We start from the raw sequence: 25,644 nt of genomic DNA, 5'->3' as shown, positions 1-25,644 counted from the left end.
CCAAGAGGCCTTAAAGATAGTGGAAATTGCCATCACAAATCAACAAGTAACTTTTATTTCTTACAGTAAGCCCCTCGAATTTATTATTTATGCCACCAGCTTTACACCTACTGGAGTCTTCTGGCAAGAGGGACCCCTCTTTTGGGTACATTTACCTGCCTCCCCGCTTAAAGTTCTTACTCCTTATACCACCTGGGTGGCGGAACTAATTAAAATTGGAAGAGAACATAGCAGAAAAATGTTTGGCAGAGACCCTGATAAAATAATATTGTCATATTCTCCCACTCAAATTCAGTGGCTAATGCAAAATGATGATGCCTGGACGGTGTCTTGTATTTCCTTTCAAGGAATCTTTGATAATCATTACCCTGCCAATAAATTCCTCCAATTTTTAAAATACCAATCCCTTGTTTTCCCCACTCAAACTTCTCGTCAACCTCTTTCCCACGCTTCCCTGGTGTTTACTGATGGTTCCTCAAATGGAATGGCAGCCTTTACTATTGACAACCAAACCACTTCCTTACAATCCCCCTATTGCTCTGCGCAAATGGTTGAGCTTTTTGCTGTTTTACAAGTGTTTCCTCAGTTACCTAATACTCCCTTTAATTTGTATACAGATAGCTCTTATATTGCCCACTCCATCCCCTGACTTGAAACTGTATCCTATATTAAACCAACTACAAATGCCACTCCCTTGTTTTCCTTAATCCAACAACATATTTTAAGTAGACATTGCCCCTTTTATATAGGGCATATTTGTGCTCACGCTGGTCTCCCTGGGCCTTTGGCAGCAGGCAATAAAGTAACTGATCAAGCAACTCAACTTGCCCTTTTGGCCGAATGTGACCCTATAGCTCGAGCAAAAGAAGCTCACTCTCTACATCACCTTAATGCTCAAACCTTGAGCCTCCTCTATAACATTACCAGGGAACAGGCTTGACAAATTGTCAAACAATGTCACAATTGTATCACCTTTTTGCCAATCCCTCACTTAGATGTCAACCCCAGAGGATTGCTCCCTAATGAAATTTGGCAGATGGACATTACCCAAGTCCCTTCCACCATTGACACGTTTAGTGGTTTTATTTTTGCCAGCCTCCACACTGGAGAGGCCTCTAAAAATGTTATTGCCCATGTACTTAATTGTCTAACAGTCATGGGAAAACCCAAAATTATTAAGACTGATAATGGCCCTGGGTATACAGGGAAAAACTTTCAACAATTTTGCTGCCAAATGCAAATAAAACATATTACTGGCATCCCCTACAACCCTCAAGGCCAAGGAATTGTTGAACGAGCTCACCAAACCCTTAAAAATACCCTTCAGAAATTAAAAACAGGGGAATTTTACCCCACGAAAGGATCCCCCAAAAATATTCTCCATCATGCCTTGTTTGTCATTAATTTTTTAACTTTGGATGCGAATGGAAAATCAGCAGCCGATCGTCTTTGGCATCCACAAACAATTCATAATTATGCTACTGTTATGTGGAAAGATCCACTGACCTTTCAATGGAAAGGCCCGAACCCCATATTAATCTGGGGTCAAGGGTCCGCCTGTATATTTGACAACAAAGAAGGTGCAGTGCGCTGGCTTCCTGAATGCTTGAGTAAAACTGTTGATCATAACCTATCTTCCAGGGAAACATGACCCCCTGAGAACACCTTTTTATTTTTCAGGAATAACAATGACAACGTGGACTTTTATAACAACAATCCTGTTGCCTCTGCCCTTCACAACTCTTGCTGGATTGGGAGCCCTGATAAACAAACAAGAACTGCTTAAAGCCCTTTTTGGTCCCCCATGCGAGTGTTGGGGGCGGGGGACGACTTAAGACCATCCCCAAACAATATACTAATGTTGTTGACTGTGGCACTAGTACCACATACTTATAAATGGAACCTAGTAACGCAGGAGATTTTAGAAAACAAGAATGGATATGCATTGATAAACCAAAAATCATACCATCTAATAATGGTATTCCTGGAAAAGGTCCCCAGAGTTGTAGCTATGTTACCCAAATGCACTCCTCTTGTTATTCCAGTGTACAGGAATGCAATGGCATGGATGGCAAAAGATATTTTACCGCTATATTACAAAAAAATAAACTGGCAGTTCAGGGAGGCTATTGGTCCAATATTCCTCAAGTAGTGGGCAACAATAAATACACTCAAGCCTCCTGCATGGGCACCCCAGGCGCTGATGCCTGTTGGCCCATTATAGCCCCTATTCATATCTCTGATGGAGGAGGACCTACAGATATAATTAGAGAAGTTGAAGTACAAAAAAGGCTTGAGGAACTAGAAAGACAAATTTACCCCAAGATTGATTACCACCCCTTGGCCCTCCCGAGGCCCAAGGAAACAGATCTAGATGTCCATACCTCGGATATCCTAAAGGCCACACTTAACATCCTAAATACTTCCAACCCCGAATTGGCTAATGATTGCTGGTTATGCATATCTTTAGGAACGCCCATGCCCCTTGCTATTCCCTCTGATAACTTAATTAATTTTACAGATAACAATCTTACTTGCAGTCTGAGTCTGCCTTTTAAAATACAACCTGTTGGTAATTTTTCTATTTGCATATATGGCGATTTCCAAAATAATAGCCAAGATATAGATGTGGGCTTGATCTCGTTTGGCAAATGCTTACAAGTAACTAATTATTCCTCTCCCACAAGCCTCCTTTGCCCCCCAAAAGGAAGGATCTTTGTATGCGGAGGAAACTTGGCTTTCTTCATGCTCCCTGCTAACTGGACCGGATTGTGTGTGGTTGCTTTGTTACTTCCAGAGAGACCTTGTTCCAGGTAGTGAACTGTTACCCATTCCTAGTTTTGATGTGATAGGAGGAAGAAAGAAAAGAGCGGTTCAACTTATACCCCTTTTGGCAGGACTAGACGTAACTGCTGCCCCGGGCTCGGGAACTGCAGGCCTGGGAGTAGCTGTCCATTCTTATGCAAAACTGTCTAATCAACTAATAGAGGATGTTCAGGCACTATCCAGCACCATAAACGATCTTCAAGCTCAAATTGACTCCCTGGCTGAAGTAGTCCTACAAAATAGGAGGGGACTGGATTTACTCACTGCAGAACAGGGAGGGATCTGCTTAGCTTTACAGGAACGCTGCTGCTTCTATGCCAACAAATCTGGGATCGTTAGAGACAAGGTCAAGAGGCTCCAGGAAGACCTGATCTAACAGAGGCGAGAACTATTTGACAGCCCATTGTGGACCAGACTAAATGGACTCCTTCCCTACCTTCTCCCTTTACTAGGCCCTCTGTTTGGAATTTTAATTGTTGTGGCCGTCGGCCCCTGTATTTTTAATAGAATTATGAGCTTTGTAAAACAGCAAATTGACTCCCTTGCATCTAAACCCCTTCAAATTCACTATCATAGGCTGGATTTGGCCAGCCAAAGACAGGACAACAGCGGTGCAGTCACTGTGTCCTGCAACCTGTGTGGCCAGGACAGAGAGCCTTGCGCCTCCAAGGCGGCCGGAACCCGGACCGGCTAGACACATATGCCATGGGCACCTATGGGAGGGTAGAACCTAGCGGTATCTGCCGGCGAGGGCTATAAACAATTGCCGTTCGGGCTCGTGGAAGCATACCCATCTGCATAGAGGTTGGATCCATTTAAAATCCTCTCCCCTCAAAATGGATCGCTAAAACACTTTAGGGGGATGGGTCCCTACTTCCTTCCATGGGTTAATGCCCCCATTCCCGACATAACTGTACAACAACTGTCTTCTAAAGTGCTGGCTATGTTCTGGGCCTTCCACCCCCACCAAAGTAATAATTGACTTTTTAATTATAATAAAAAGGGAGGAGATGCTGGGAGCCAAAATAGCTGTCAGGATGTAACATAAAGAAACTATAAAACTTAACTGATAAGGAACTCTGGCACAGGTTGGCATGCTCTAACAATAAGACACTATAAGACTTAGCTGATAAGAATGTTTGATGCTTTTACAACCTTGCCTGTTAAGCCTAACACCTTGTCTAGCTTTAATTAACAACCTTGTGAACTTTACCCAGTCCCTGTCCTGAGAAAGAGCATCCCACGGTTCTGTAACCTAGCAACCTAATGACCCTGTCTACAAGAGTTACCCTTTGCTGACTACTATATAAGCTGCCCTGTGAAAATAAAATTTGGGACCTTGATCAGAACCCTGTCTTGGTCTCCCTCCTTGTGTCAGGTTTGTCTCTCATTCAGGTCAATTCCCCCTCGGGCTCCTGTTGACAAAACCCCTCGGGCTGGGGCAATAGGAGATTTTGGACTTGCCAGTATCCACATTTTTGTTGTTGTTGGGTTCATTACTCATAGAAGCCTACCACTATCAAAGTCTTCGGTGAAGCCCAGCTTGGTCTTGAACTGCAGATCCCCCAACATTATCTCCACAGGGGACTTGATTACAGACATACCCCCCAGCACTGAGCTGGCAGCATCCAATAACCTGTGAAGCCACTTCATTAATTTCTTTACCTATATATAAACAACTTATTGATTCTATTGCTATAAGTGTTGATAATACAAGTCTTAATGCAAAGAAACAATCAAAAACTGTGTATATTAAATGCTTGTATCTATATACATTGTTGACATTTGTAGAGTAAGAAAGGATTTATAAATAACTGTGTTTCTTGAGAGTACAAAGGGTTGTCAAAGAGCACTGGGAGTGTCTCCCCTTATAGATCACACATATTCCATTAGAGTGCGCCTCTGCCTCTCTGTGTGTCTATCTGCTTTTTGTCTGTTTGTCTGCTTGCCTGCTTGTAGACTTACACAATAAAGCTCTCGGGAATTTATTTGCCATTATGACTTCTCCAGAAATTCTTATTCTGCAGTGGAATTCAAGAACTCTTAAGTGAAGAGTCTTGACATTTAGATGGAAAATTCACAAACCCTCACCTGGATAGGGTGGCAAGCCCAAATCTTCATAGCTATGTAAATTATCATTAAAGAACAATACTATGGTGTTGGAGAATTAAAGTTTCCGACCAGTGGAAAAACTTAGCCCCGGCACAGTTACTCCAATGCCTCATTAGCACACTAATAGGCCCTTGGGAACACATTCCCTTTAAGGAGTTCCTTTGTGTTTGCGGGCCAAAGGAAGCCTTTTGTGGTGAGAATCTCCCTTGCCCCCTGCTTAGCAAGTCTCCCTGAGGAGACTTGCTTGACCAGCTGCCTTTAGTGTTAGATTCTCACTGTAGATAGGGAAGTCTCCTCACAAGTCTTTGGAGAAGTCTAGCCTTGAGGAGATAGTAGCTAGGAGATAATTATAGTTCTACCTCAATTGGATATAGTTCCTTGTTTTGATATCAACAATCTTTGTAGTCACTACCTCCTGTAATAGGAAAAGCATTTGTATCAAGTTCCTGCCCTCACAGTAGTAACTTCCTCCACTTTTGTATTTGAGACAAATGTCATGCTGTATTGATCTTTTACCCTGTAGTTGTAAAATTGATTTCTAACCCTATATAAACCCTGGCCCTCTTGGAATAAAGCATGCATTGGTTCACTCGCCTTGCATCCCCTGTGTCCTGACTACAGCTGCAGTTACCCAGGCCCAACACTATGGACAGGAGCTAATGCCAAGATATCAGAAAACCTGGGCCAACCGGCAACCTGTATGCATCATGCTCTCCTCATCACAAATAATTCATCAGCATAAGTGAGAATACTGCCACGCCCCACATTCTAAATTATATCCTGAGTGATGTTATGGATTGTTTGGTGGAACAGCCGGCAAAAGAATTTGCCAAGTGAAGCATGAAAGAGAAGATAAAATGTATCAGGACCCTGCTGAAAGAAGTAAGGAGCAGCAAGGAGGGCTGAGACAGGTGTCCTGATGCAAAGCTAAACAAAAGTGCCCCTTTCAGACAGAGGGCAGGCAGACTCAGGAAGGTGGACTCCTTGGCTGTTCTATTTTATCAAGAAAACATTCCCAGCAAGATACAAAATGTCATGAAAGGAACAGCAAAGCTTATTATGACTAGTGACTATGTGCATTTTTATTAGTGTCTTGTGAGAGGAAATCAATAACAGCCATTTCTGTGTCCAGCTTGATAGCAGTTTAAAAAGCGAGTTTTGACCCTGGGCTCCAACTCCTGATCTTGTTGCCTATTCCCTCTGAGTGTGAACTAACACAGGCCTGGAGGTACCAATCCAGGCTGGGAGTGCTTTCTTAATGCCTACCTCTACATACAGCCACAAGAGAACTAGTCAAGCTGTGGCATCTGAGAGGCCCAGAGTAGACACTGCTGATTGGTCCACAGTTTCCCCTCCTCTTCCTTGCCTGCCCTTCTGGGTGGAGTTGGAGTTTAGAGTGCTAGGGTGATCACATGGGCCCCTGGAGTTCCCGTGTGCCTTGCCCTCTCCATGCAAGCTCCCTTGGCTTCTGAAGGTGCACTGAGCAGGTAGAAGAGGCCAGAGTTGGGAAACTCTAGAAGAAAGGCACTGCAGTCGCTTGGGTGAGTTGAATTATTTGTCTGGCCAGCTGCTCTGAAGGAAGGGGGAGCTTGGCCCACAGATTTCCTGCTGAGAGCTCAGACTGTGAGCAGGGAGGCTTGTGGAATAAAGAGGTTTAAAGGTGGCCAAAGGCCGCCTCCTGAAGGGACAGTTAGTGTTCCCTCTCCTCCCCTGATGCAGTCTGCCTCCTCATCTGTAATCCGGAAGTGCTCCTTGGTGAGGGGAACCAGAGCAATCTCTTTCTCAGGAACAGATCATCCCTTCCCCCAGCAACAGGGGCCTTGCCAAACCAGAGGGGCTTTTGAAAAGGAATGATCAAAGTCTGTGCAGGTTTCAAAATCAGTTCTGTTTAAATTGTTAGTGGAATTGTTACATGTTATGCCTCTCCTCCCCAGAGCAAATGCTTTCCCTAGAGCAAAGTGAAAGTGAATGTCTTTGTCACAGTGGTGAAATGAAACTTAGATTTGTCTTTAGGGGAAATTGGGCGGACTTGGTGGAGAGAACCCGCAGTGCTGCAAATAGAGCAGAAACAAAGATGGAATTTATGGTGAGAAGTAGTGAGGTGTACAGCAGTAATTTTGTGATGGTTAAAGTAGGGTGGGAGTTCGCTACAATGAAACAGGGTCCCCCAAGAGTCCACCACACAGTCTCCAGCTACAAGATGACAAAAAGACGGATATATTGGGGAAGTAAAAAGTGAACAAAAATGAACCAACCGGTCTTTGTCACAGCCCAGACTCGGGAGCCGAAGCTGCCGACCACGTGTGCAGGATCAGGACCCAGACTCTCGGGAGCTGGAACCGCGCACACGTGTTGCTTTCCAGCCTGGGTGTGAGGCAAACATCACAGTCAAACTTGCCACACACAGGTGACCAATGAGGATACAGCGCTTACAGAGCATGCTAGGGCCCACACAGGTGGCCAATAGAGTTACAGTCTGTCTCATAGTATCTATTTGGACCAACCTATCATTCTAGTTAGAATTGGCACATAGATTTGACGCCTACCTATGGATGGGCACAGGTTCCCTTGAAGCTCCTAGGCCTCAGGTGGTCAATTTACATAACTTATCATAATAAAGGGGAGCTTCCTTGGATTGGGTGGGGGAGAGCTTAGTGGAGTTGGAGTTGGCTTCTCTAATCTGAGCTGGAGTCAACCTGAAGTCCCTCCACAGTTAATGATGGCACTGGCCAGATCTGACCTCCCTATTACAATGGTCATGTGACTAGCCCATGCAGTATAGTGGTGGATTCTCAGACTTAACTGTACATAGAGTATAGGTAAGTGAGTGACTTCAATGTTGAGCACATGGAGAGCGTGCTGTTTTTATACTGATAATACAGATGAGCTAAATAGTGCATCTATCTATCTAATCTTCTTCTTGAACACTAGGCCTTTCATGTCTGCTCAGTTTTTGACTCACAGCTGACCCTCTTCAGCTGGAGCCATTTCTCCTGTCCTTTCTGGATAATTAGAGAGAATGTCTTGCAGGATTTTATGCCTAGGTGGGCTGGTTTCCAACTGTGATCCTTAGATCCCAGTTTACAGGCTGGAGCAACCTGAGCCTGGCTTGATACTCTGCTTTATTGCAGACTAGTAGGTTTCCAAACCTGAAAAGAAGAACGGAAGCAAAAAAAAAAAAAAAAAAAAAAGAGTACGGGAAACCTAACATCTTTCCTGCAAGAGCCCACTCATATCAATTATGTTTTGCTTTTCTTCTCTTGTATTAGCACATATTAATTGTAAACGGAGATTTGCATTGATATTTTGAAACAGGCATATAGATAGACTTTAATAAATTTACCGTCTCTATTACTCTTTTTTTCAATCCCTGCTTCTCCTCCTTTTAAAACAATTATGACTGGTTTTATTATTCTGTTTTTACACATGCAAATGAAATACTTGGGGCACTTTGATCTCCCCTTCATGCTCTCCCAAATAGTCCCTCCTTGTCCCTTTTTACAATCTTTTCTTTGTTGTTGTTATTTTTGCATATCACCAAACATTGTATGCATTCTTTCAGTTTTCTTCTGTCTGTGTGATCAAGTGTGTGTGTTTGTATATGAGATGGTACTGGGGCTTGAAGCCAGGATGTTACACTATTGTTCACCATTCTCACTTAAAGATAATCCTCTGCCACTTGAGCCATACATTTACTTCCAGCTTCCTGCTGATTAAAGTGGAAATAAATGTATCTGATTGGTCTGCCAATGAGTGCACAAAATTAGAAGTGTGAGCCAATAGCACCCAGCTCCTTTTTGGTCTTCTGCCTTTTAATAGTTTAGTTTAGATTTGGACCACCCACGACTGGTCTACCTTTCTACTTTGCTCCCTTTTTATCTTGCCCATCATGTAGAAATCTCAGCATAGGGAACCTCAGAAGTCAATAAAGGAAAAAAGAGAAAAGCAGCCATCAATGGCTTCAGCAGTCCTGATCAACATAAAGGAGGAGGTGACCTGCCCTATCTGCCTGGAGCTCATGAGAGAACCCGTGAGCATAGACTGTGGACACAGCTTCTGCAAAGCCTGTATCACATCCAATGATGACTGCGCCATACGCCTAGGACAGGAGGGAAACTGTTCTGTGTGTCGAATGCCTTACAATTCTGAGAACTTACGGCCTAATCGACACATAGCCAACATCGTGCAGAGTCTCAAGGAGGCCAAGTTGAGCTCACCGGAGCAGAATGTGCATCACTGCGCACAGCATGATGAGAAACTCCAGCTCTTCTGTAGGGACGATGGGAAGGTGATTTGCTGGCTTTGTGAGCGATCTCAGCAGCACCGGGGTCACCACACATGCCTCTTGGGGGAAGTGGCCCAGGAGTACCAGGTAAGAAATCAGGGATGAAGGAGAACAGAGCACAGAATAGTCCCTGAGGGAAATCCCCACTGGCTGGGCATTCACTATAGTTTAAATACCTCACTATCCTAGAGCTGAGATTTGTGACTCCTTTCCACTCTGTGGGCCTTTCTCAGGCCTGAAGCACATGTCCGTGCAATCCACTGACTTACGAGATAATGACCCTAAGTATGAACTCTCTTGACAGCAGTGAGTATCTCTTTCTACATAGTCCATATGTTGAGATTTGATGACCAAGAAAGTTCCCTTTAGTGGAGCAGGAAATTAAATGAGGTAGGATGTAGGTTATTTTCCCTGAGGCAGGAGCAGAATGTTCTTCTGTTACAAAAAGAATCCATTTTGCCAGGTGCTGGTAGCTCATGCCTACAAAGCTAGCTATTCAGGGGGCTGAGATGTGAGAATCACCATACCCATGATACCCTTAGCTCCATTGAATCAGCAACATGTTGGGAGTGAAATTGCTGCTCAGGTGGTTGGAGCAGGGGGACAGGAGAAAAGCTGAGCAAGAGGCCCTGAGTTCAAGCTCCACAGTGGCACAAAATAAAACAACAACGAAGACTCAGTCTAACTGGGGGGGTGGTAGTGCTTGCTTGTAGCCTGCGGTTTTCCATCATAGGGACTCTGAAGCAGGAAGATTGAGTTTTAGAACAGCCTGGGCTACAAAGGGAGTTAGAGGCCAGCCGGAGGCTACTTCCTCAAACAGGTACACAGAAAGAATCATTCTGTTACTGAGTAGGATTGTCACTTTATTAGCTGGGACAGACTTTTGCCACCACAGTTTTCCTTCTTGCAACTGCTAGATTTCACAGTTCTCCTTTCTGTAAACTCTACTCTCTTCCTGATTCCCTCCAAGCTATCCCTTTGCAGAGGCTAAGCAAGTTCTGAGAGTGACCCTGCTGTGGTTCCTTCCTTGTGCACAGAACAAGCTCCAGACAGCTGCGGAGAAGGTGATGAAGAACAAGGAAGAATCTGAGAAGTGGAAAGCTGAACTTCAAGAAGGGAAAACGTCCTGGAAGGCAGGGAAAGCCACTTCCTGAGGGAGTTAGTGACAAATCTGGGTGGGACAATGGGGAGGAACTCCATTCTTCTCTCTTCCCTGGACGGTGAGGAGGCAATTGAGTCCATGGTTTTGGAGGGAGGTGGACACAAGGAGGGCCCGAAAAGGACAGCTGCGTGCTCAGTGCTCCATTCCGGTGACTGGTATCTGGCAGGGGATTATACCTCTGTCTTCAGTTCAGGAATGGAATGAAGAGTAACAACTGTAGTTGGTTACAAGAGTCCTGGCCACAGGATAGCTGTGCAAGTACTAAGTCACACCCAAGCTTCCCATTTATGTCTCAGGCTAGGCCTTAACAATACTGACCTAAGGTTCCTGGTTTGAAATGTCATGAAAGGACAACGGGAGTCTCCAGTCTTAGCAGCTATACTGAGGGTTTCTCTCTCTTTCTCTCTCTCCCCTGAAGGACCAAATACAGGGTGATATAGAAAATGTTCAGGCAAAGTTTAAAGAACTGGGAATCCTCCTTGCTTCTGAGGAGGCAAAGGAGCTGCAACAGCTGAAGAAAGAAGAGGAGAGTGTTTTGAATAGCCTAGAAAAGTGTGAAAATGAGCTGGCCCAGAAAAATGAGTTGTTGACAGAACTTCTCTCAGCTCTAGAGCACCGGTTACATGGGTCAAGGATAGAGATGTTGCAGGTAAGTCAGTAAAATAGTCTGAGATTTGAGGAAAATGTATAACTCATGCTTTATCTGTTGCTGCATTTGTTGTATTTATTTATTTATTTATTTTTGGGGCCGCTCCTGGGGCTTGGACTCAGGGCCTGAGCACTGTCCCTGGCTTCTTTTTGCTCAAGGCTAGCACTCTGCCACTTGAGCCACAGCGCCACTTCTGGCCATTTTCTGTATATGTGGTGCTAGGGAATCAAACCCAGGGCCTCATGTATACGAGGCAAGCTCTCTTGCCTCTAGGCCATATCCCCAGCCCCTGCATTTGTTTGTGATTGTGAATTCTTTGATCCCCATAGTGCCTCCTTCCTGGATGACCTTCAGTTGTTATAGGAATAATGAATGTATCCATTTCAAGGGGGGAGGGAATCTCATATTTAGTAATTTCTCAAGTTCTGGAAAAACACTGAGTCTTAGAGATAAGGGCTGGAAGTGGAGCTTAGTGGTAGAGTGCTTACCTAGCATGCATGAAGCCCTGGGTTCAATTCCTCAGTACCACATAAATAGAAGAAGCTGGAATTAGCACTATGGCTCAAGTGGCAGAGTGCTAGCCTTGAACAAAAGAAACTCAGGGACTGTGCTCAGGGCCTGAGTTCATGCCCCAGGACTGGCAAAAAAAAAAAAAAAAGATACATATCCAGCAACATTGTAAAGGTTCTCCTTTTGTGTAATCTAGTATTAAGCATTTATCAAGTACTTTTGTGTGTGTTTGGTGTGTGTGTATGTGTGTGTACTGGGGCTTGAACTCGAGGTCTCTTGCTCTTGCTCTTTTTCACTCAAGGCTGGTGCACTATCACTTGAGCCACCTTTTCACTTCTGACTATTGTCTGATCAATTGGGGATAAGAGTCTACTGGATTCATTTGCTGCCCAGGTTGGCTCTGAACCTCAATCCTTAGATCTCAGCCTCCAGGTAGCTTGGATTATAGGCATGAGCCTCAAGTCCCCTTTCACTATGAGTTGATTAGCAGACAGGTTAGAAGAGATATTTTAACTTTTTCCCTTGTAGGATGAGTTGACACTTTCCCCCTTCTTTCTTTTTTCCAAAAACTATTGTGAGTGACTGGTATCATATTTCCTTTAAAATATGCAGTAAGATTCACCAATGAAGTCATCAGAGTCTATGTTTTTCTTTTTGTAGAGGTATAATTCTTAATTATTTTACATGTACTACCTTTATTTTGATTACTTATCCCTCCTATGTCAGCTGTAGGCAATATATGTCTATAAAAACCTGTTTCTGTCATTTACATTGTTAAATTTCTAGATTTAGCTAATCTTTTTATTTGTATGTCTATAAAACCAACTTTGAAATCACTACTCAAAAGTGATTTCATATTTATCGCATTCAACCTGTTATTATAAAATATGCATATATTGTGGAATGGTTAAATTGATCTAATGAACACATGCATTACCTCACCACATTTTTGAGTTAACAACACCTAAAACACATTCTCTGTACACTCAAGGATACAGTGTGTTGTTAGGACTGGGGGCTTAGCTCATGCAGTAGCACCTACCTAGCAAGCACAGAGCCCTCATTTTTAACCCCAGTAAATCTGAAAACGAATATCATATATTATTATTATTATTGTTTTTAGCAGCCATACTGCAGTATATATATATACTTTTTTTTTTTTTTTTGGCCAGTCCTGGGGCTTGGACTCAGGGCCTGAGCACTGTCCCTGGCTTCTTCTTGCTCAAGGCTAGCACTCTGCCACTTGAGCCACAGCGCCACTTCTGGCCATTTTCTGTATATGTGGTGCTGGGGAATCGAACCCAGGGCCTCATGTATACGAGGCAAGCACTCTTGCCACTAGGCCATATCTCCAGCCCCCGCAGTATATTTCTTGAGGAAATCTTTCTGATTGACTTTTTTTTTGTCTTTCACCCAACTCTTATCTTTTCAACCTTCTCTGTCTTTTAGTTCATAACAACCCTGTTCTACTCTCCCCTTCTATGAGACCAACTTTGATGCAGTCCATATATTTAATGTGATTATCCTGTGATATTTTTGTGTTTCTGTGCCTGGCGGGTTACATTTAACTTAAACTCCTCTAACTTGTGCTATTTTTCTCAATCTGATAAGTATTTCATTGCATATTATCTGCCATATTTATCCTTTCATCTCTTGGTGGGTGCTTCAATTGACCTTGATATCTTAACTTTTGTGACTAATAGCACAATAAACCTTACCTTGCAGACAGCTCTTGTCCATGCTGGTTCATATCCTGTGGATAGATTCCCAGTAGTTGGATTTCTGGATCACATATGACTTCTAATTTTAATTGTTTGGGGGAACCTTAGTATTTCTTATCATAATGACTGTACTAATTTACATTTCTACCAAGAAGTTGTACAAAGATTTTTTTCTCCATATCCTTAGCAATATTTGTCTTTTGTTTTATGATAATAGTGATCTCATGAGGTGTGAAGTTAAGTCTCCACCATAGTTGACATTTAGTTATTTTGCCCTTCTCTAACCAATGACTGTGGCCCTGTAAGAAAATATGACTACAAGCCATCTTGCATTTCTTCTTCTTTTTCTCCTCCTCCTCCTCCTCCTCCTCCTCCTCCTCCTCCTCCTCCTCCTCCTCCTCCTCCTCCTCCTCCTCCTCCTCCTCCTCCTCCCCCTCCTCCTCCTCCTCCTCCCCCTCCTCCTCCTCTTCCTCCTCCTCCTCCTCCTCCTCCTCCTCCTCCTCCTCCTCCTCCTCCTCCTCCTCCTCCTTCCCTCTTCCTCCTCCTCCTGCTTCTTCTTCCTCTTTCTCCTCTTCCTCCTTCCTTTTCTTCTCTCCACCTCTTCCTCTGAGTCCTCCTCTTACATCTCATCCTATTTCTTCTTCCTTTTGAGTGGAGGAGTGATATTAAAAGTTTGCACTCAGCCTTGCACTTGGAGTCAGGGCTCTTCCACTTAGGCCACACTCTTTTTTTCCAGTATCCATTTTTCTGGTAAGGTATTTTCTTTTCCCCCCAGGGTTATCCTGAGATCATTATCTTCCAGGGTAACGTTACCTCTGGCCCTCTGTATAGGTGGGACTACAGGTGTGTACCACCACACGTAGCTTATTTGTTTAGATGAGGCTACTAACCTTTTACTCATGTGGTAATCTAACCATGATCCTCCTGCTCTGTACTTTTTGGAGTAACTGGAATTGAAGGTGAGACAGCAGGTCCTGTCTGTGTATCTGCTTTTAAGAAACATTGACTTAGGTCCTTGACCCATTTTAGACAAATGCCTTGCAAGATCATAGCTTTTCCAAAAAACTGGAAAAGACTTTCTCCATTCTGATAGGTACATATCAGGAGAGCCACATGCCCTTCATGTATTAAGAATAATCAATACAGAAACATAATTTGGACAAGGACCTAGAACAGATCCTAAGTATAAATTTAAGCTTCCAAATATGGCTGTGATTGAAGTTGGATTTCCATTCCCCCAGAGTTTTTTTGTTGTTGTTTTATATTTTTGGTCATGGGGCCTTGAACTCAGGGCCTATATGCGATCCCTGAACTTTTCTACTCAGTACCAGTGGTCACCACATTGAGCCACAGGTGTATTTCTGTTTTTCTAGTGGTTAATTGGAGACAAGAGTCTCACAGACTTTCCTGCCCAAGCTGGCTTTGAAACTTGATCATTAGATCTCAGCCTCTTGAGTAGCTAGAATTACAGGCATGAGATACCAGTGCCCAGCCCCAAATTATTTTTACCATTGAATCCAGTTTTGTGTAACATGTAACACCAAAGTCTTAACCTTAAAGATCAGATCTTGTGTGTGTGTGTTCATGTACATGCATGTGTACATGTTTAGTGAAAACCAGATTTTTTAAACAAAGAAACCGAGCACATAGTCATTTACATATTCAAGTAAATAAGATAATACTTGTGATGGTTAACCTAAAAGAAATAGAAAGAGTAGATGGTTGGGAAAATTTAAGAGAAAAACTAAACCAGCCTGATACAGACTGGACTTCAGGAAAACTATAATTTTCACAAAAATGGTTGAACGACATTGGCCACATTATGATAATGGGGTACATAAGAAAGGAGAAAGATAGACATGGTGATAAATGCCTGTAATTCTATCAGTAGAGAGGTAGAGGCAAGATTACCTGAAGGAAATAAGTCTGGTTGGTGTTAAATATCAGACACCTAGAGTTTATGGTATTTGTGGTGATTTCATTATGAAATATATGAAACCTAGTTTAAGTGAAAACGCTGAGTAAAATAAAATTGGTAAACAATTTCACACGTATGTGCATTGATTAGGTTAACATGTAGAGACAGGATTCATATTTGATTCACCTAAGCCTACTGATATTAGGAAGATTACAATGTGTTATATAGCTGTGTATACTATGGTATGACTGAAACCATCCCAGACGAGCCATGGGAAAACTAATTGTCTTTAATCCTCTCTTTACATTATGGTAAAAATCATATCTAAAACCAGAACAAAAATGGCTGGCAAAAGCTTGATGGCGCTTGATAAGATGGGAAATTCTATTATTTCTTAAATCAGATTCTTGCCTTTCTCCCTAGGATGTAAATGAAATCATAAGAAGGTATGTGTGTGATACCAGGATGGTCCTTTGTTTGGTGAGACTTGATTTACAGGTACAAGAATTATCTAATGGTTAATTGCAACATAACATCATCCAGGCAAATTTGCTTACTTTACTTAAAGTATTGTATGTACCTCAAAATTTGAGTGCTTTCTGACTATTGGGGGCCTATATTCGATCTTCTGGTAGGGAACCTTGGTTGTGAGGGATTAGACTGTGGGTCAGGAATGATGCTGGGGATAAGATAATATGGTCACCCCTACTGTAAATGTAATCATTTACTCATCTAGTTTGTGTACATCAGCTTTGAACCTAGATCTGATAGGTGATATCTTTAGTTTCTACAGAACAAATGTTCTTGTCTGTTTTGGTCTCAGAATTGTCCACTAACAAATTTCCTATGTGTTTTCATATTTCTCCCTAAAACAAATGACCGGTTGCATGTATGTTTTCACAAACAGTGATCTTGACCCGTGGGAGCAGGGTTTTGGCTTTGGTTGCAAATGGTTCCTATGATCACAGACTTTGGAAGAGTGATGGGAGGCGGAGTCCCTGTGTCTAAGGATGCACAGACATCTGACAGTCCCACCATCTTTCCTCACCCAGGGATTTCAGAGTGGCATTACTTCAGTGTTCACAAAGCCTTCTTTCCCAAATGTTTGTAATTTTCTTTTAGAGAAAACTTGAAGGCTGAGCTGTTTTCTGACAGCCTTTGTAAAAGGCAACTGCTATTGAAGTTCTTGGGTTCCCCAGATTTGAGGTGGTTTTTTTTTTTTCTTGCCAGTCCTGGGCCTTGGACTCAGGGCCTGAGCACTATCCCTGGCTTCTTCCCGCTCAAGGCTAGCACTCTGCCACCTGAGCCACAGCGCCCCTTCTGGCCGTTTTCCATATATGTGGTGCTGGGGAATCGAACCGAGAGCTTCATGTGTAGGAGGCAAGCACTCTTGCCACTAGGCCATATCCCCCCTGGCTTCTTCTTTTAATCAAGGCTAGTAGTCTACCACGTGAGCCACAGCACCACTTCCGGCCTTTTCTGTGTCTGTGGTGCTGAGAAATCGCTAAGCCACGTTCTCAGCAACCCTCAGATTTGAGTTTTAATCTTCCTATGTCTGAAACAGCCAGGAGGAACCACTGTTTGCCAGCCTATTTTCTGCTCATTTTCCTAGGAGCCAAGAATTGTGGCAGTGTCTTTTCTATGTATTTTTTTTCTCCTAGGTATCAAAGTTTTGTTGTGATTTAAAACCCATGAGTGGGCTGGGGATATGGCCTAGTGGCGAGAGAGCTTGCCTTGTATACATGAGGCCCTGGGTTCGATTCCCCAGCACCACATATACAGAAAACGGCCAGAAGTGGCGCTGTGGCTCAAGTGGCAGAGTGCTAGCCTTGAGCAAAAAGGAAGCCAGGGACAGTGCTCAGGCCCTGAGTGCAAGGCCCAGGACTGGCAAAAAAAATAAAATAAAAAAAATAAAAATAAAACCCATGAGTTCATCATTTCTTGGGAATTTTGAGAGGTTGAGAGGGAACCACTGACCGTTTCATTCTAGTCTGGGGAAACTGCTTCGGAAAGTTTAATGTCTTCATTAAGCCCCACAGAAAGTGGGCATGAAGGTGGCCATTAGTGTCTTTAGTATGACTGCAGTCACAGGTACTCCTTTCTTTTCTCATTACCCCAAGTTAGATGCATATAAATATCAGTAGTGTAAAACAACAAGTTGGTTCGTGATGATGAAGGATATAAAGTCTGAGATAGGGAGATTCATTCTTTTCACCCCTAGATGTGATCTCCTGATAATAGAGAAGCCAATGCCTTTCCCGAAGAAAGAAAGGAGAAGGTACCAAGCTCCTGACCTGAGAGGAATGCTGCATGTGTTTCGAGGTGAGGAGAGCTGGGTTAGGGAGAGGCCATGGGGCTCTAGAAGTCGTGGGGGCTAAATGAGGAGCAGTGCTGTCTCTAGGTGCGGCTCCTGGATGTGGAGGCTGGAACTGGTGATGATGGGATCCCATGTCATGTGAGATGGCCATTCATCCATTGACCATGTCACTGCCTTGTCACGGTCCCTTCTTCCTACGTAGGAAGGAAATGGAATTCAGAAAAGACGCTTTTCTTTGCATTTATCGTATAAATTCTTGTCATTTCAGAGTTGACGGATGCCCGCCGTTACTGGGGTAAGGGAAATCAAAGTTTGTTACTATCTATCTGTCTATCTGTTTGTTTTTACTACTAGGTCTCATATCTTCAGACTCTTTTTTTCTATTTCTATATCCAAAGAGAGATGATGCTTTTGTTCTGGTCTACCTTTCCTTCTGACTTCAATGTGTTTTTTTCCAATTCTCTTTTTTTCCATTTTTGTTATGAGACTGCTTATGACATCACAGACAAGCTTCATCTGTCCCTCTCTCAAACCTGTTATTTTTTTCTACAGTTCATGTGAAAATAAATAAAAATGATAACCAGGAAATGGTCATTTCTGAAGACCAGAGAAACATAAGATATGAAAAGCACTGTTCAAATTCACGACGTGCCCGTGCATGCCCCTTCTACCCTCCTGGGGCCCTGGGTCTCCCTGTGATCACATCAGGGAGACATTACTGGGAGGTAGATGTGTCTACTAAAGAATCCTGGTTGCTGGGGTTAAGTGATGGAAGATACTTTGGTGGACCCGAGAAATCATCCTGCTCTATGTGGTTACATGATGTTAACTACTTCAATTCTGAGTCAGAATTTCAGATCGCTAAAGAAAGACATTTTCGACGCAAAAAAGGCTTTTGGATTATTGCAATGGAAAATGACTGTGAATATAAAGTTTTTGGGGAGGATCCTACTACTGGTAATTCCTTGACCTTGAAATACCTGCCTGCTCCTCTCAAGCGTATTGGGGTTTTTCTAGATTATGGGGCTGGCACGCTGTCATTTTACAATGTGACATACAATGGGCTTCCCATCTATAAATTCACTGACTGTCGCTTTTCCACTGGAGTCTTTCCATATTTCAACCCTTTAAAATGTTCAGCACCCATGAAACTATGCTGATCAAACTCTGTGCATAGCACCTGAACCTGTTGAATTTCATGCATCTGAGCCCTTCTGTGCCACCTGAAACAGCTTTCCTCCTAACTCAAAGTCGTTCACTCATAAATAGGTTGTACACCTTTCCTTGGGCCATCTTCTTCCTCATACCTTGTTTACTTGTGAGACAATCTTATGCCGTTGCTCCTAATAGTCCCGAGGAGAAATGTCTCAATGCTGCTTTGTGAAGACCGGTATTGATGGAAGGCCTCTTGCAACTCTTTACAACCCCTTTCTCTCTGCCCTGGACAGGAGATAGAACTGTTTCAACAAGTTCTCTGTGCTCTTGCAGACTATGTATAGGAGTCTTAAGCTGTGAGTCCTTCCTGGTCAGTGCCTTAGCTTTACTCTGAATCTTCTTATAAAAAGTACTGATAATAGTACCGATGAAAAAGCATACTTTATGTCATATTGTGAAAATTTAAAAAGAGATTGTTCTCAGTAACATGTTTTGTCTGGTATAGAAGCAAGTAACTCAGTATGTCTATTCATTTTTGTCTTTTACTCACTTACATTAAACTAAATATTAAAAAATGTGTAGTAGCTCATTTCCAAGATTCTTACTTCATTTGTTTTATAATAGAAGAACTGAGGAATCATAATTTTTTGTTTTGAACTAACTATAAACAAATACATATTTAGTAAACTTCTTGCTCTTAAATTCATAGATATCCAGGACTTTTTGTCAAACTTCTGCAACAATTCTGTTTCATTGGGCAAGTTTATATTTCTATAATGTGCAGTGTGCACTATGCAGCTAGAGTCAGAAGTACATTGAGGAATTTCTCCACAATTGTGTTGTCCTGGTTAGCTTTAGTCTCCTGGAGTAAAAGCACAAAATAGCTGACAAGTGTGAAATACAAAGTCTGTCTCTTCCTTCAGTGACAGAGAAGGCTCTGGAAATTTTTTTTTTTTTTTGGCCAGTCCTGGGGCTTGGACTCAGGGCCTGAGCACTGTCCCTGGCTTCTTTTTGCTCAAGGCTAGCACTCTGCCACTTGAGCCACAGCGCCACTTCTGGCCATTTTCTGTATATGTGGTGCTGGGGAATCGAACCCAGGGCCTCATGTATATGAAGCAGGCACTCTTGCCACTAGGCCATATCCCCAGCCCTCTGGAAATTTTTGTGGTGAATCTTCATGCAGGGTTTCCTGGGATCTCTGTGTGTCCTCCCACTTTTTAGCAGCTGAATGATATCCTGCTTTAGGTTAGCAGGTACACTGGCTGCTTTCACATTTGTCCCATGTATTAAAGATGCTCCATTCGGTTTATGTTTCACATTCATAAACCTTTCATTAAATGCTTCAATTAGGTTGGCACAACTATTTTCAAGTGTTATCTGTGCCTCTTGTTCTTCTGGGGGAAGTGGTACTGTGTTATTTCCTTCACATCCCACTTCCCCGTTTCTTAATTTAGCTTCATATGATTTCACCTGTGTAAGCAGGAAGCTGAGAGGTAGGCCAGGGCCTCCCGGCTTGATGTTCAACTTTAGGAACTTGGTGATGTTCACCACGAATGCAAGATCACAAGGCCGCTTGCTATCACCGCATTCCCCGGAAGGTGTTTCCTTTTTTCCTTCCTCTCCAAGCACTGTGTGACTTTATCTTGTGCCTCATTCAACTCCATGAGCACATTCCTGGGACTCAAGCCACCACAGTTGACAGTGATTAAATCAGATCAGCTTACCCAGAGTTCAGATCATTCCCTAACTCCTTAAACTGGTGGCTGGTGGCGACTGACAGCTATTGACAACATTTCTGCATGTCACTACACTGTGCACAGAGAATTTCTTGCTGTTGATGCGGCAGAATGTAATGAAATCATTGAGTTGATTCACTTTGTTCTTGACAAATATAATTAACTCATTGTGAATCGACCATGGCTGGCACTCCATCTGTAGTATAGCCATTTAAGTTTTCCACTATTATTTCACTGCTAAAACAAGTTTCTTAGCAAGTTCTCACCTCTCACCATGCCATGCGTGGCGTGCAGTAACCACATTCCTTCTCCTGTCAACCTCTGCAATTAACCCAAGAACAAAAATAACTAGCTGAGCAGTGTTTGTAAGCTGATCATCTTGTCACAAAACAGGAAACAAGATGGGAAATATCTAGCAGAATCCACCGTTGTTTTTGCACTTTTTTTGTGCCAAGGTAATAATCTGATTCAGGACGGATTTTGAACAAAATCAACTTTGTCTGGTGTTGACAACTGTACAGCAACCGTGGACACTTTACCAAACTGTCCCTGTTCATGAGGCCTCAGCCTCTGTGTGGTGAACCTGGTCACTAATAACTCATCAGATAATATTGTCTCTATCACAATGAGGCCTTGTGAATGTGGCTCGTGATTCTGAACCCTGCTGAAGAGTACTGATTTCATTTAGATGTATTTCGCCTACATTTCACTGAGGTTGGCATGGTTTGATCTGCAAGGATGCCTCAGATTGGCTCTGTTCATTACTGCTAACTCATCTCCTCAAACCAGGCACACAGGTTAGACTTTGACTTCAACGAACTCTACACATGTATGATATGTACAATATTTATTATATATAATATAAAATGTATACAATTATTGTCAAATGTTTAAATGTATACATAGCATGCAATATATACAGAATAAACAATATATTATATGATTATGATTGTTACATATGTAATATACAATGAATATATACTATGTAGAGAAATATATAGTAAATACATTTAATTTATAATATAATTGTAGAGGTAATTGCGTGTCTAATTCTCTTATTGCTGTTTATTAATTTATCAATCAGTTTATCAATGTTTTTTGGAGTTACCACTTTTTTTTTTTTTTTTTTTTTGGCCAGTCCTGGGCCTTGGACTCAGGGCCTGGGCACTGTCCCTGGCTTCTTTTTGCTCAAGGCTAGCACTCTGCCACTTGAGCCACAGCACCACTTCTGGCCGTTTTCTGTATATGTGGTGCTGGGGAATCGAACCCAGGGCCTCATATACACGAGGCAAGCTCTCTCGCCACTAGGCCATATCCCCAGCCCCTGGAGTTACCAGGTTCAGGGTGTTTCACCACTTGAGTCTGAATATCTAGCTAGTGTTGCTGGTCATGTGATTATTGTGCTTCAATTGCTGTCCTAATCCTGCATCTTGGATTTGGAACATTGGTAATGTTGCCATCATTGGCTATGGAGATTTTATTTTGTGGGTAGGACATTTTCCTAATCTTCATCTACAGTTCACTTTTTTAAAGGGTTGTTGATCATGAACATGTGAGTTGGATTGGATCTATTGTTTGAGTTGACAAAGAAGTTGACAAGATTGTTGTCACTCATTAGAAGCAAGGTCATCAAAGCCCCCAGGACCCTTCTCCTCACGTGTCATTTCATCCTCACTGGTTTGCTGCAGTTTTGTCATAGTGTGCTCAATCTTGGAACCGATACAGTGCCGGCCTGCTTGCCCACCCTCGCAGTCACCACACTTCAGGCAGACAGACCTCAGAAAGCCAACAGGAAGCAAAAGGCTCTACCGTCATGCACGTGGATGTGAAGAGTCTATCCTGCAATGAATGTTGCTTGCCTCTCACCCATAATGTGTGTTAGTATTATGAGTCACTTAATGGAACTACGCTGCTCTAAAACTCCCCTATATATACTTCCTTGCTTTAACACAACTTCAGGTAGTGTTTACAAGTTAATAGATAAATTATTTATTATTCTAAATTAGCTTTGTTTTCTGACCATTTCACATTGTCTATGTTGTAATTTATATTTTCAATACCATTTCTGATAAGTAAAATGAGTTATAAGCATAAGGTCTTTCAAAGCTTAGTGTTCAATTATAAATAAGCTATTGTGACCTAGTGAATTATGACACTAAGCAAAAAGCTAGATGTTTTTGAACTTTGTGTTCTGCTTATGTTTGCTTGACAGGCACAGACCAAATGAGTTCGAGTACCTTAAATGGCCTGCAGACTAGATGTCCCTATTCCTGCTTAGAGTCTCAAATAAATCCCTTCGAGATCTAAATAAGAGACTTATTGCCATAATGAGCATGAGTATTGCCATGTAGGGGACTTCCTACTAACCCCTTCATGAGAGTGCTCTGAAATGTGCAGCCTCCTTGACAGCAAGCAACAGTACAAGTAGCAGGAGCAACCAGAAGAGCCCCATCCCCTGAACCATGCCAGGAAAGTCCAGGGTGAGCCTGGACTCCATACCAGCCTTCCCTGCAGAGCACCCCCAAACAGATGTCCACTTGGGCCACTGCTCCATACAGCTAGCCCTACCTTCTCTCCTCCCCAGAAAACATGTGTTCAAATCCTGACTGGCAGTCTCTATTACTCAATCAGAATTCTGTTCCTTCTGCTCTTGCCTGTGCCCTGCCTGTGTCCCTAGTCTAAGTGCCCATGCTAGGATGTATTCCTTGGTAGGTTTCTCCATTTGGGGAAACCTATAATGAAAGGTGAAAAACAGGATCATGCAGTTTAAGAGGTAATGGTGAAAATAACGTTTAGATTTGCTCACCTCACTGTAGTTGGTCCATTGGTGATAATGCTCCTCCTACATATGGAAAAGGTGTCTAGAAAATTGTTATTTAAGCAAGAGCTGTAGTTCATTTCAATAAGAGTGATTTGAATCACAACTATTGGATGTTAGAATCTCTGACTTTGTCTCCAGACTTGAGGATGCTTACAGGCCCCAAATCTCTTGAAGGATTGGGTATTCCATTCCCAGTGGACTGGAAAAATGCCAGGCTAGAGGTTTAGTTCAAGTGGTAGAGCATCAGGTATGAGCAAATAAACTAAATGCCAGAACTGGAAAAAGAAAACCATGAGAGTCTAGAAAACAAGTCCTTAAACACAAGGCAAGTGACCTGATTAAAGACTGCAGATTTTGCAGCAGCAATATTTCAGTAGTTCTTACTGGGCTAATTAGATCGGTGAGTAGAAAATAAACCTATATTTCCTTTGACTTACTTCATTCCAGAAATACATTTTTTCGTAAACTTTTAGAAAAAATTGTGGAAGCTAGAATGCATAACCTCTTTGTGGTTGTAGTAGGCAAAGTTTTGGAGGCAAGATACAAAATGTTTTCACATACACAAAAAAAGATAGAATTAGGTTAAATTTGGGGAGGTTTTAGAAACTTTAGGGGCTGGGAATATGGTCTAGTGGATCCAAAAAATATGGTACCTATACACAATGGAATAATACTACATAGCGATTAGAAATGGTGAAATATTGGTATTTGCAGGGAAATGGTCAGAACTTGAACAAATAATGTTAAGCGAGACAAGCCTAGAACACAGAAAACAAAGGGGCATGATCTCCCTGATATATGATTGTTAAGGTGGGGGGATGGGGAGACAGTAGAGAGTAGAGACCAGGTCTGTGAAACCAAAAACTTATCAAATCGTATTTTCCACAGGTTTGGGGCAGCGACCCAATATTATGTAACTAAAACCAAACAACTACTCAACACATAAAGGTCAAAAATAGACCTCTCAGTGGATCACAGTAGCTCAAAAGCTATGTATGTATGTTCATATAAGACTTTTGTCGACATATTGTCTGTTGTCGACATTACATTTAAAGCCCTAGGTGAATTTTCTTTGGCGTAGGCCACGTGGCTACTGTATATGTTTTTGGTACACTGTGTATTGTATACATGACCTAGGGAAGGGAAAGAAAAACAGGGTGTAAGATATCACAAGAAATGTACACACTGCCCTACTATGTAACTGTACCCCTTTTGCACAACACCTTGTCAAAAAAAATTTTGTTTAATAAATAAATTTTTGAAAAAAGAATGCACAAACTGACAAATTTTTTGTCAGCATTTTTTTTTTTTTTTTTTGGCCTGTCCTGGGGCTTGGACTCAGGGCCTAAGCACTGTCCCTGGCTTCTTTTTGCTCAAGGCTAGCACTCTGCCACTTGAGCCACAGCACCACGTCTGGCCATTTTCTGTATATGTGGTGCTGGGGAATTGAACCCAGGGCCTCATGTATGCGAGGCAAGCACTCTTTCCACTGGGCCATATCCCCAGCCCTAGGCCATATCCCCAGCCCCTGACAAATTTTTTAACAGATTTTATACTGTATAACTAGGACAGAAAAAAAAAATTACGGCCTTTCCAAAAGTCCAAAGAACTCCCCAAGTCCTCTAAAAGCCAGCTCTTCGGCCCCAGTCACTGAGCTGCCAGCCCCCTCCCCCTTAAGCCCCCTCGCTTAGGAATCCTATCGTATGTCCGCTATTCAGAACCTCCACTCTTTCGACCCCTTTGCTGATGCAAGTAAGGGTGATGACCTGCTTCCTGCTGGCACTGAGGATTATATCCATATAAGAATTCAACAGAGAAACGGCAGGAAGACTCTTCCTACTGTCCAAGGGATCGCTGATGATTACGATTAAAAAGAAACTAGTGAAGGCGTTTAAGAAGAAATTTGCCTGCAATGGTACTGTAATTGAGCATCCAGAATATGGAGAAGTAATTCAGCTACAGGGTGACCAGCGCAAGAACATATGCCAGTTCCTGGTAGAGATTGGACTGGCTAAGGACGATCAGCTGAAGGTTCATGGGTTTTAAGTGCTTGTGGCTCATTGAAGCTTGAGGATTTCCTTGCAACGAGGAGAATTTCCCTCCTGTCCCTTGTCACAAGTTTAAAAACCTCACAGCTGGTATAATGTAACCATTTGGGGTCCGCTTTTAACTTGGACTAGTGTAACTCCTTCGTGCAATAAACTAAAAAGAGCGATGCTGTCTAGTCTTAAAGTCCCTCATTTAAACCGAGGTCAAGCAGTAGGTGCCTGGCGGTGTCCAGCCTGCAACAAAGCAATAATGTGAAGTTTCAGTTAGTCCGAGAGCCCCTCCATAACAGGCGGCGGCTATGTCTGGCCAGACGCTCTTCCTCTGCAGCTTCCCCTGCCCTAAAAGAATGTCACTATTTTGAACCACCCATGGTAATCCAGAGA

The 25,644-nt window shown here is 42.6% G+C and overlaps 1 protein-coding gene and 1 pseudogene across 1 annotated transcript; both read left to right on the top strand.

The window, feature by feature from the left end:
* The first annotated feature begins 6,333 nt into the window (after positions 1 to 6,333).
* LOC125362716 (tripartite motif-containing protein 5-like) lies at positions 6,334 to 19,224 on the top strand. The gene is made up of 8 exons (XM_048361617.1): positions 6,334 to 6,479; positions 8,834 to 9,310; positions 10,261 to 10,356; positions 10,804 to 11,034; positions 15,607 to 15,629; positions 17,405 to 17,505; positions 17,769 to 17,795; positions 18,053 to 19,224. Exons 2-8 carry the CDS (start codon positions 8,894 to 8,896, stop codon positions 18,658 to 18,660), a joined length of 1,503 nt encoding a protein of 500 aa, XP_048217574.1. The 5' UTR covers positions 6,334 to 6,479; positions 8,834 to 8,893; the 3' UTR covers positions 18,661 to 19,224.
* Positions 19,225 to 24,915: 5,691 nt separating this feature from the next.
* LOC125362719 lies at positions 24,916 to 25,275 on the top strand (annotated as a pseudogene).
* Positions 25,276 to 25,644: the final 369 nt, after the last annotated feature.

The sequence above is a fragment of the Perognathus longimembris genome, chromosome 13 (assembly GCF_023159225.1).
Source record: "Perognathus longimembris pacificus isolate PPM17 chromosome 13, ASM2315922v1, whole genome shotgun sequence".
Lineage (NCBI taxonomy): Eukaryota > Metazoa > Chordata > Mammalia > Rodentia > Heteromyidae > Perognathus > Perognathus longimembris.
This window is presented reverse-complemented; position numbering and strand designations above follow the sequence as displayed.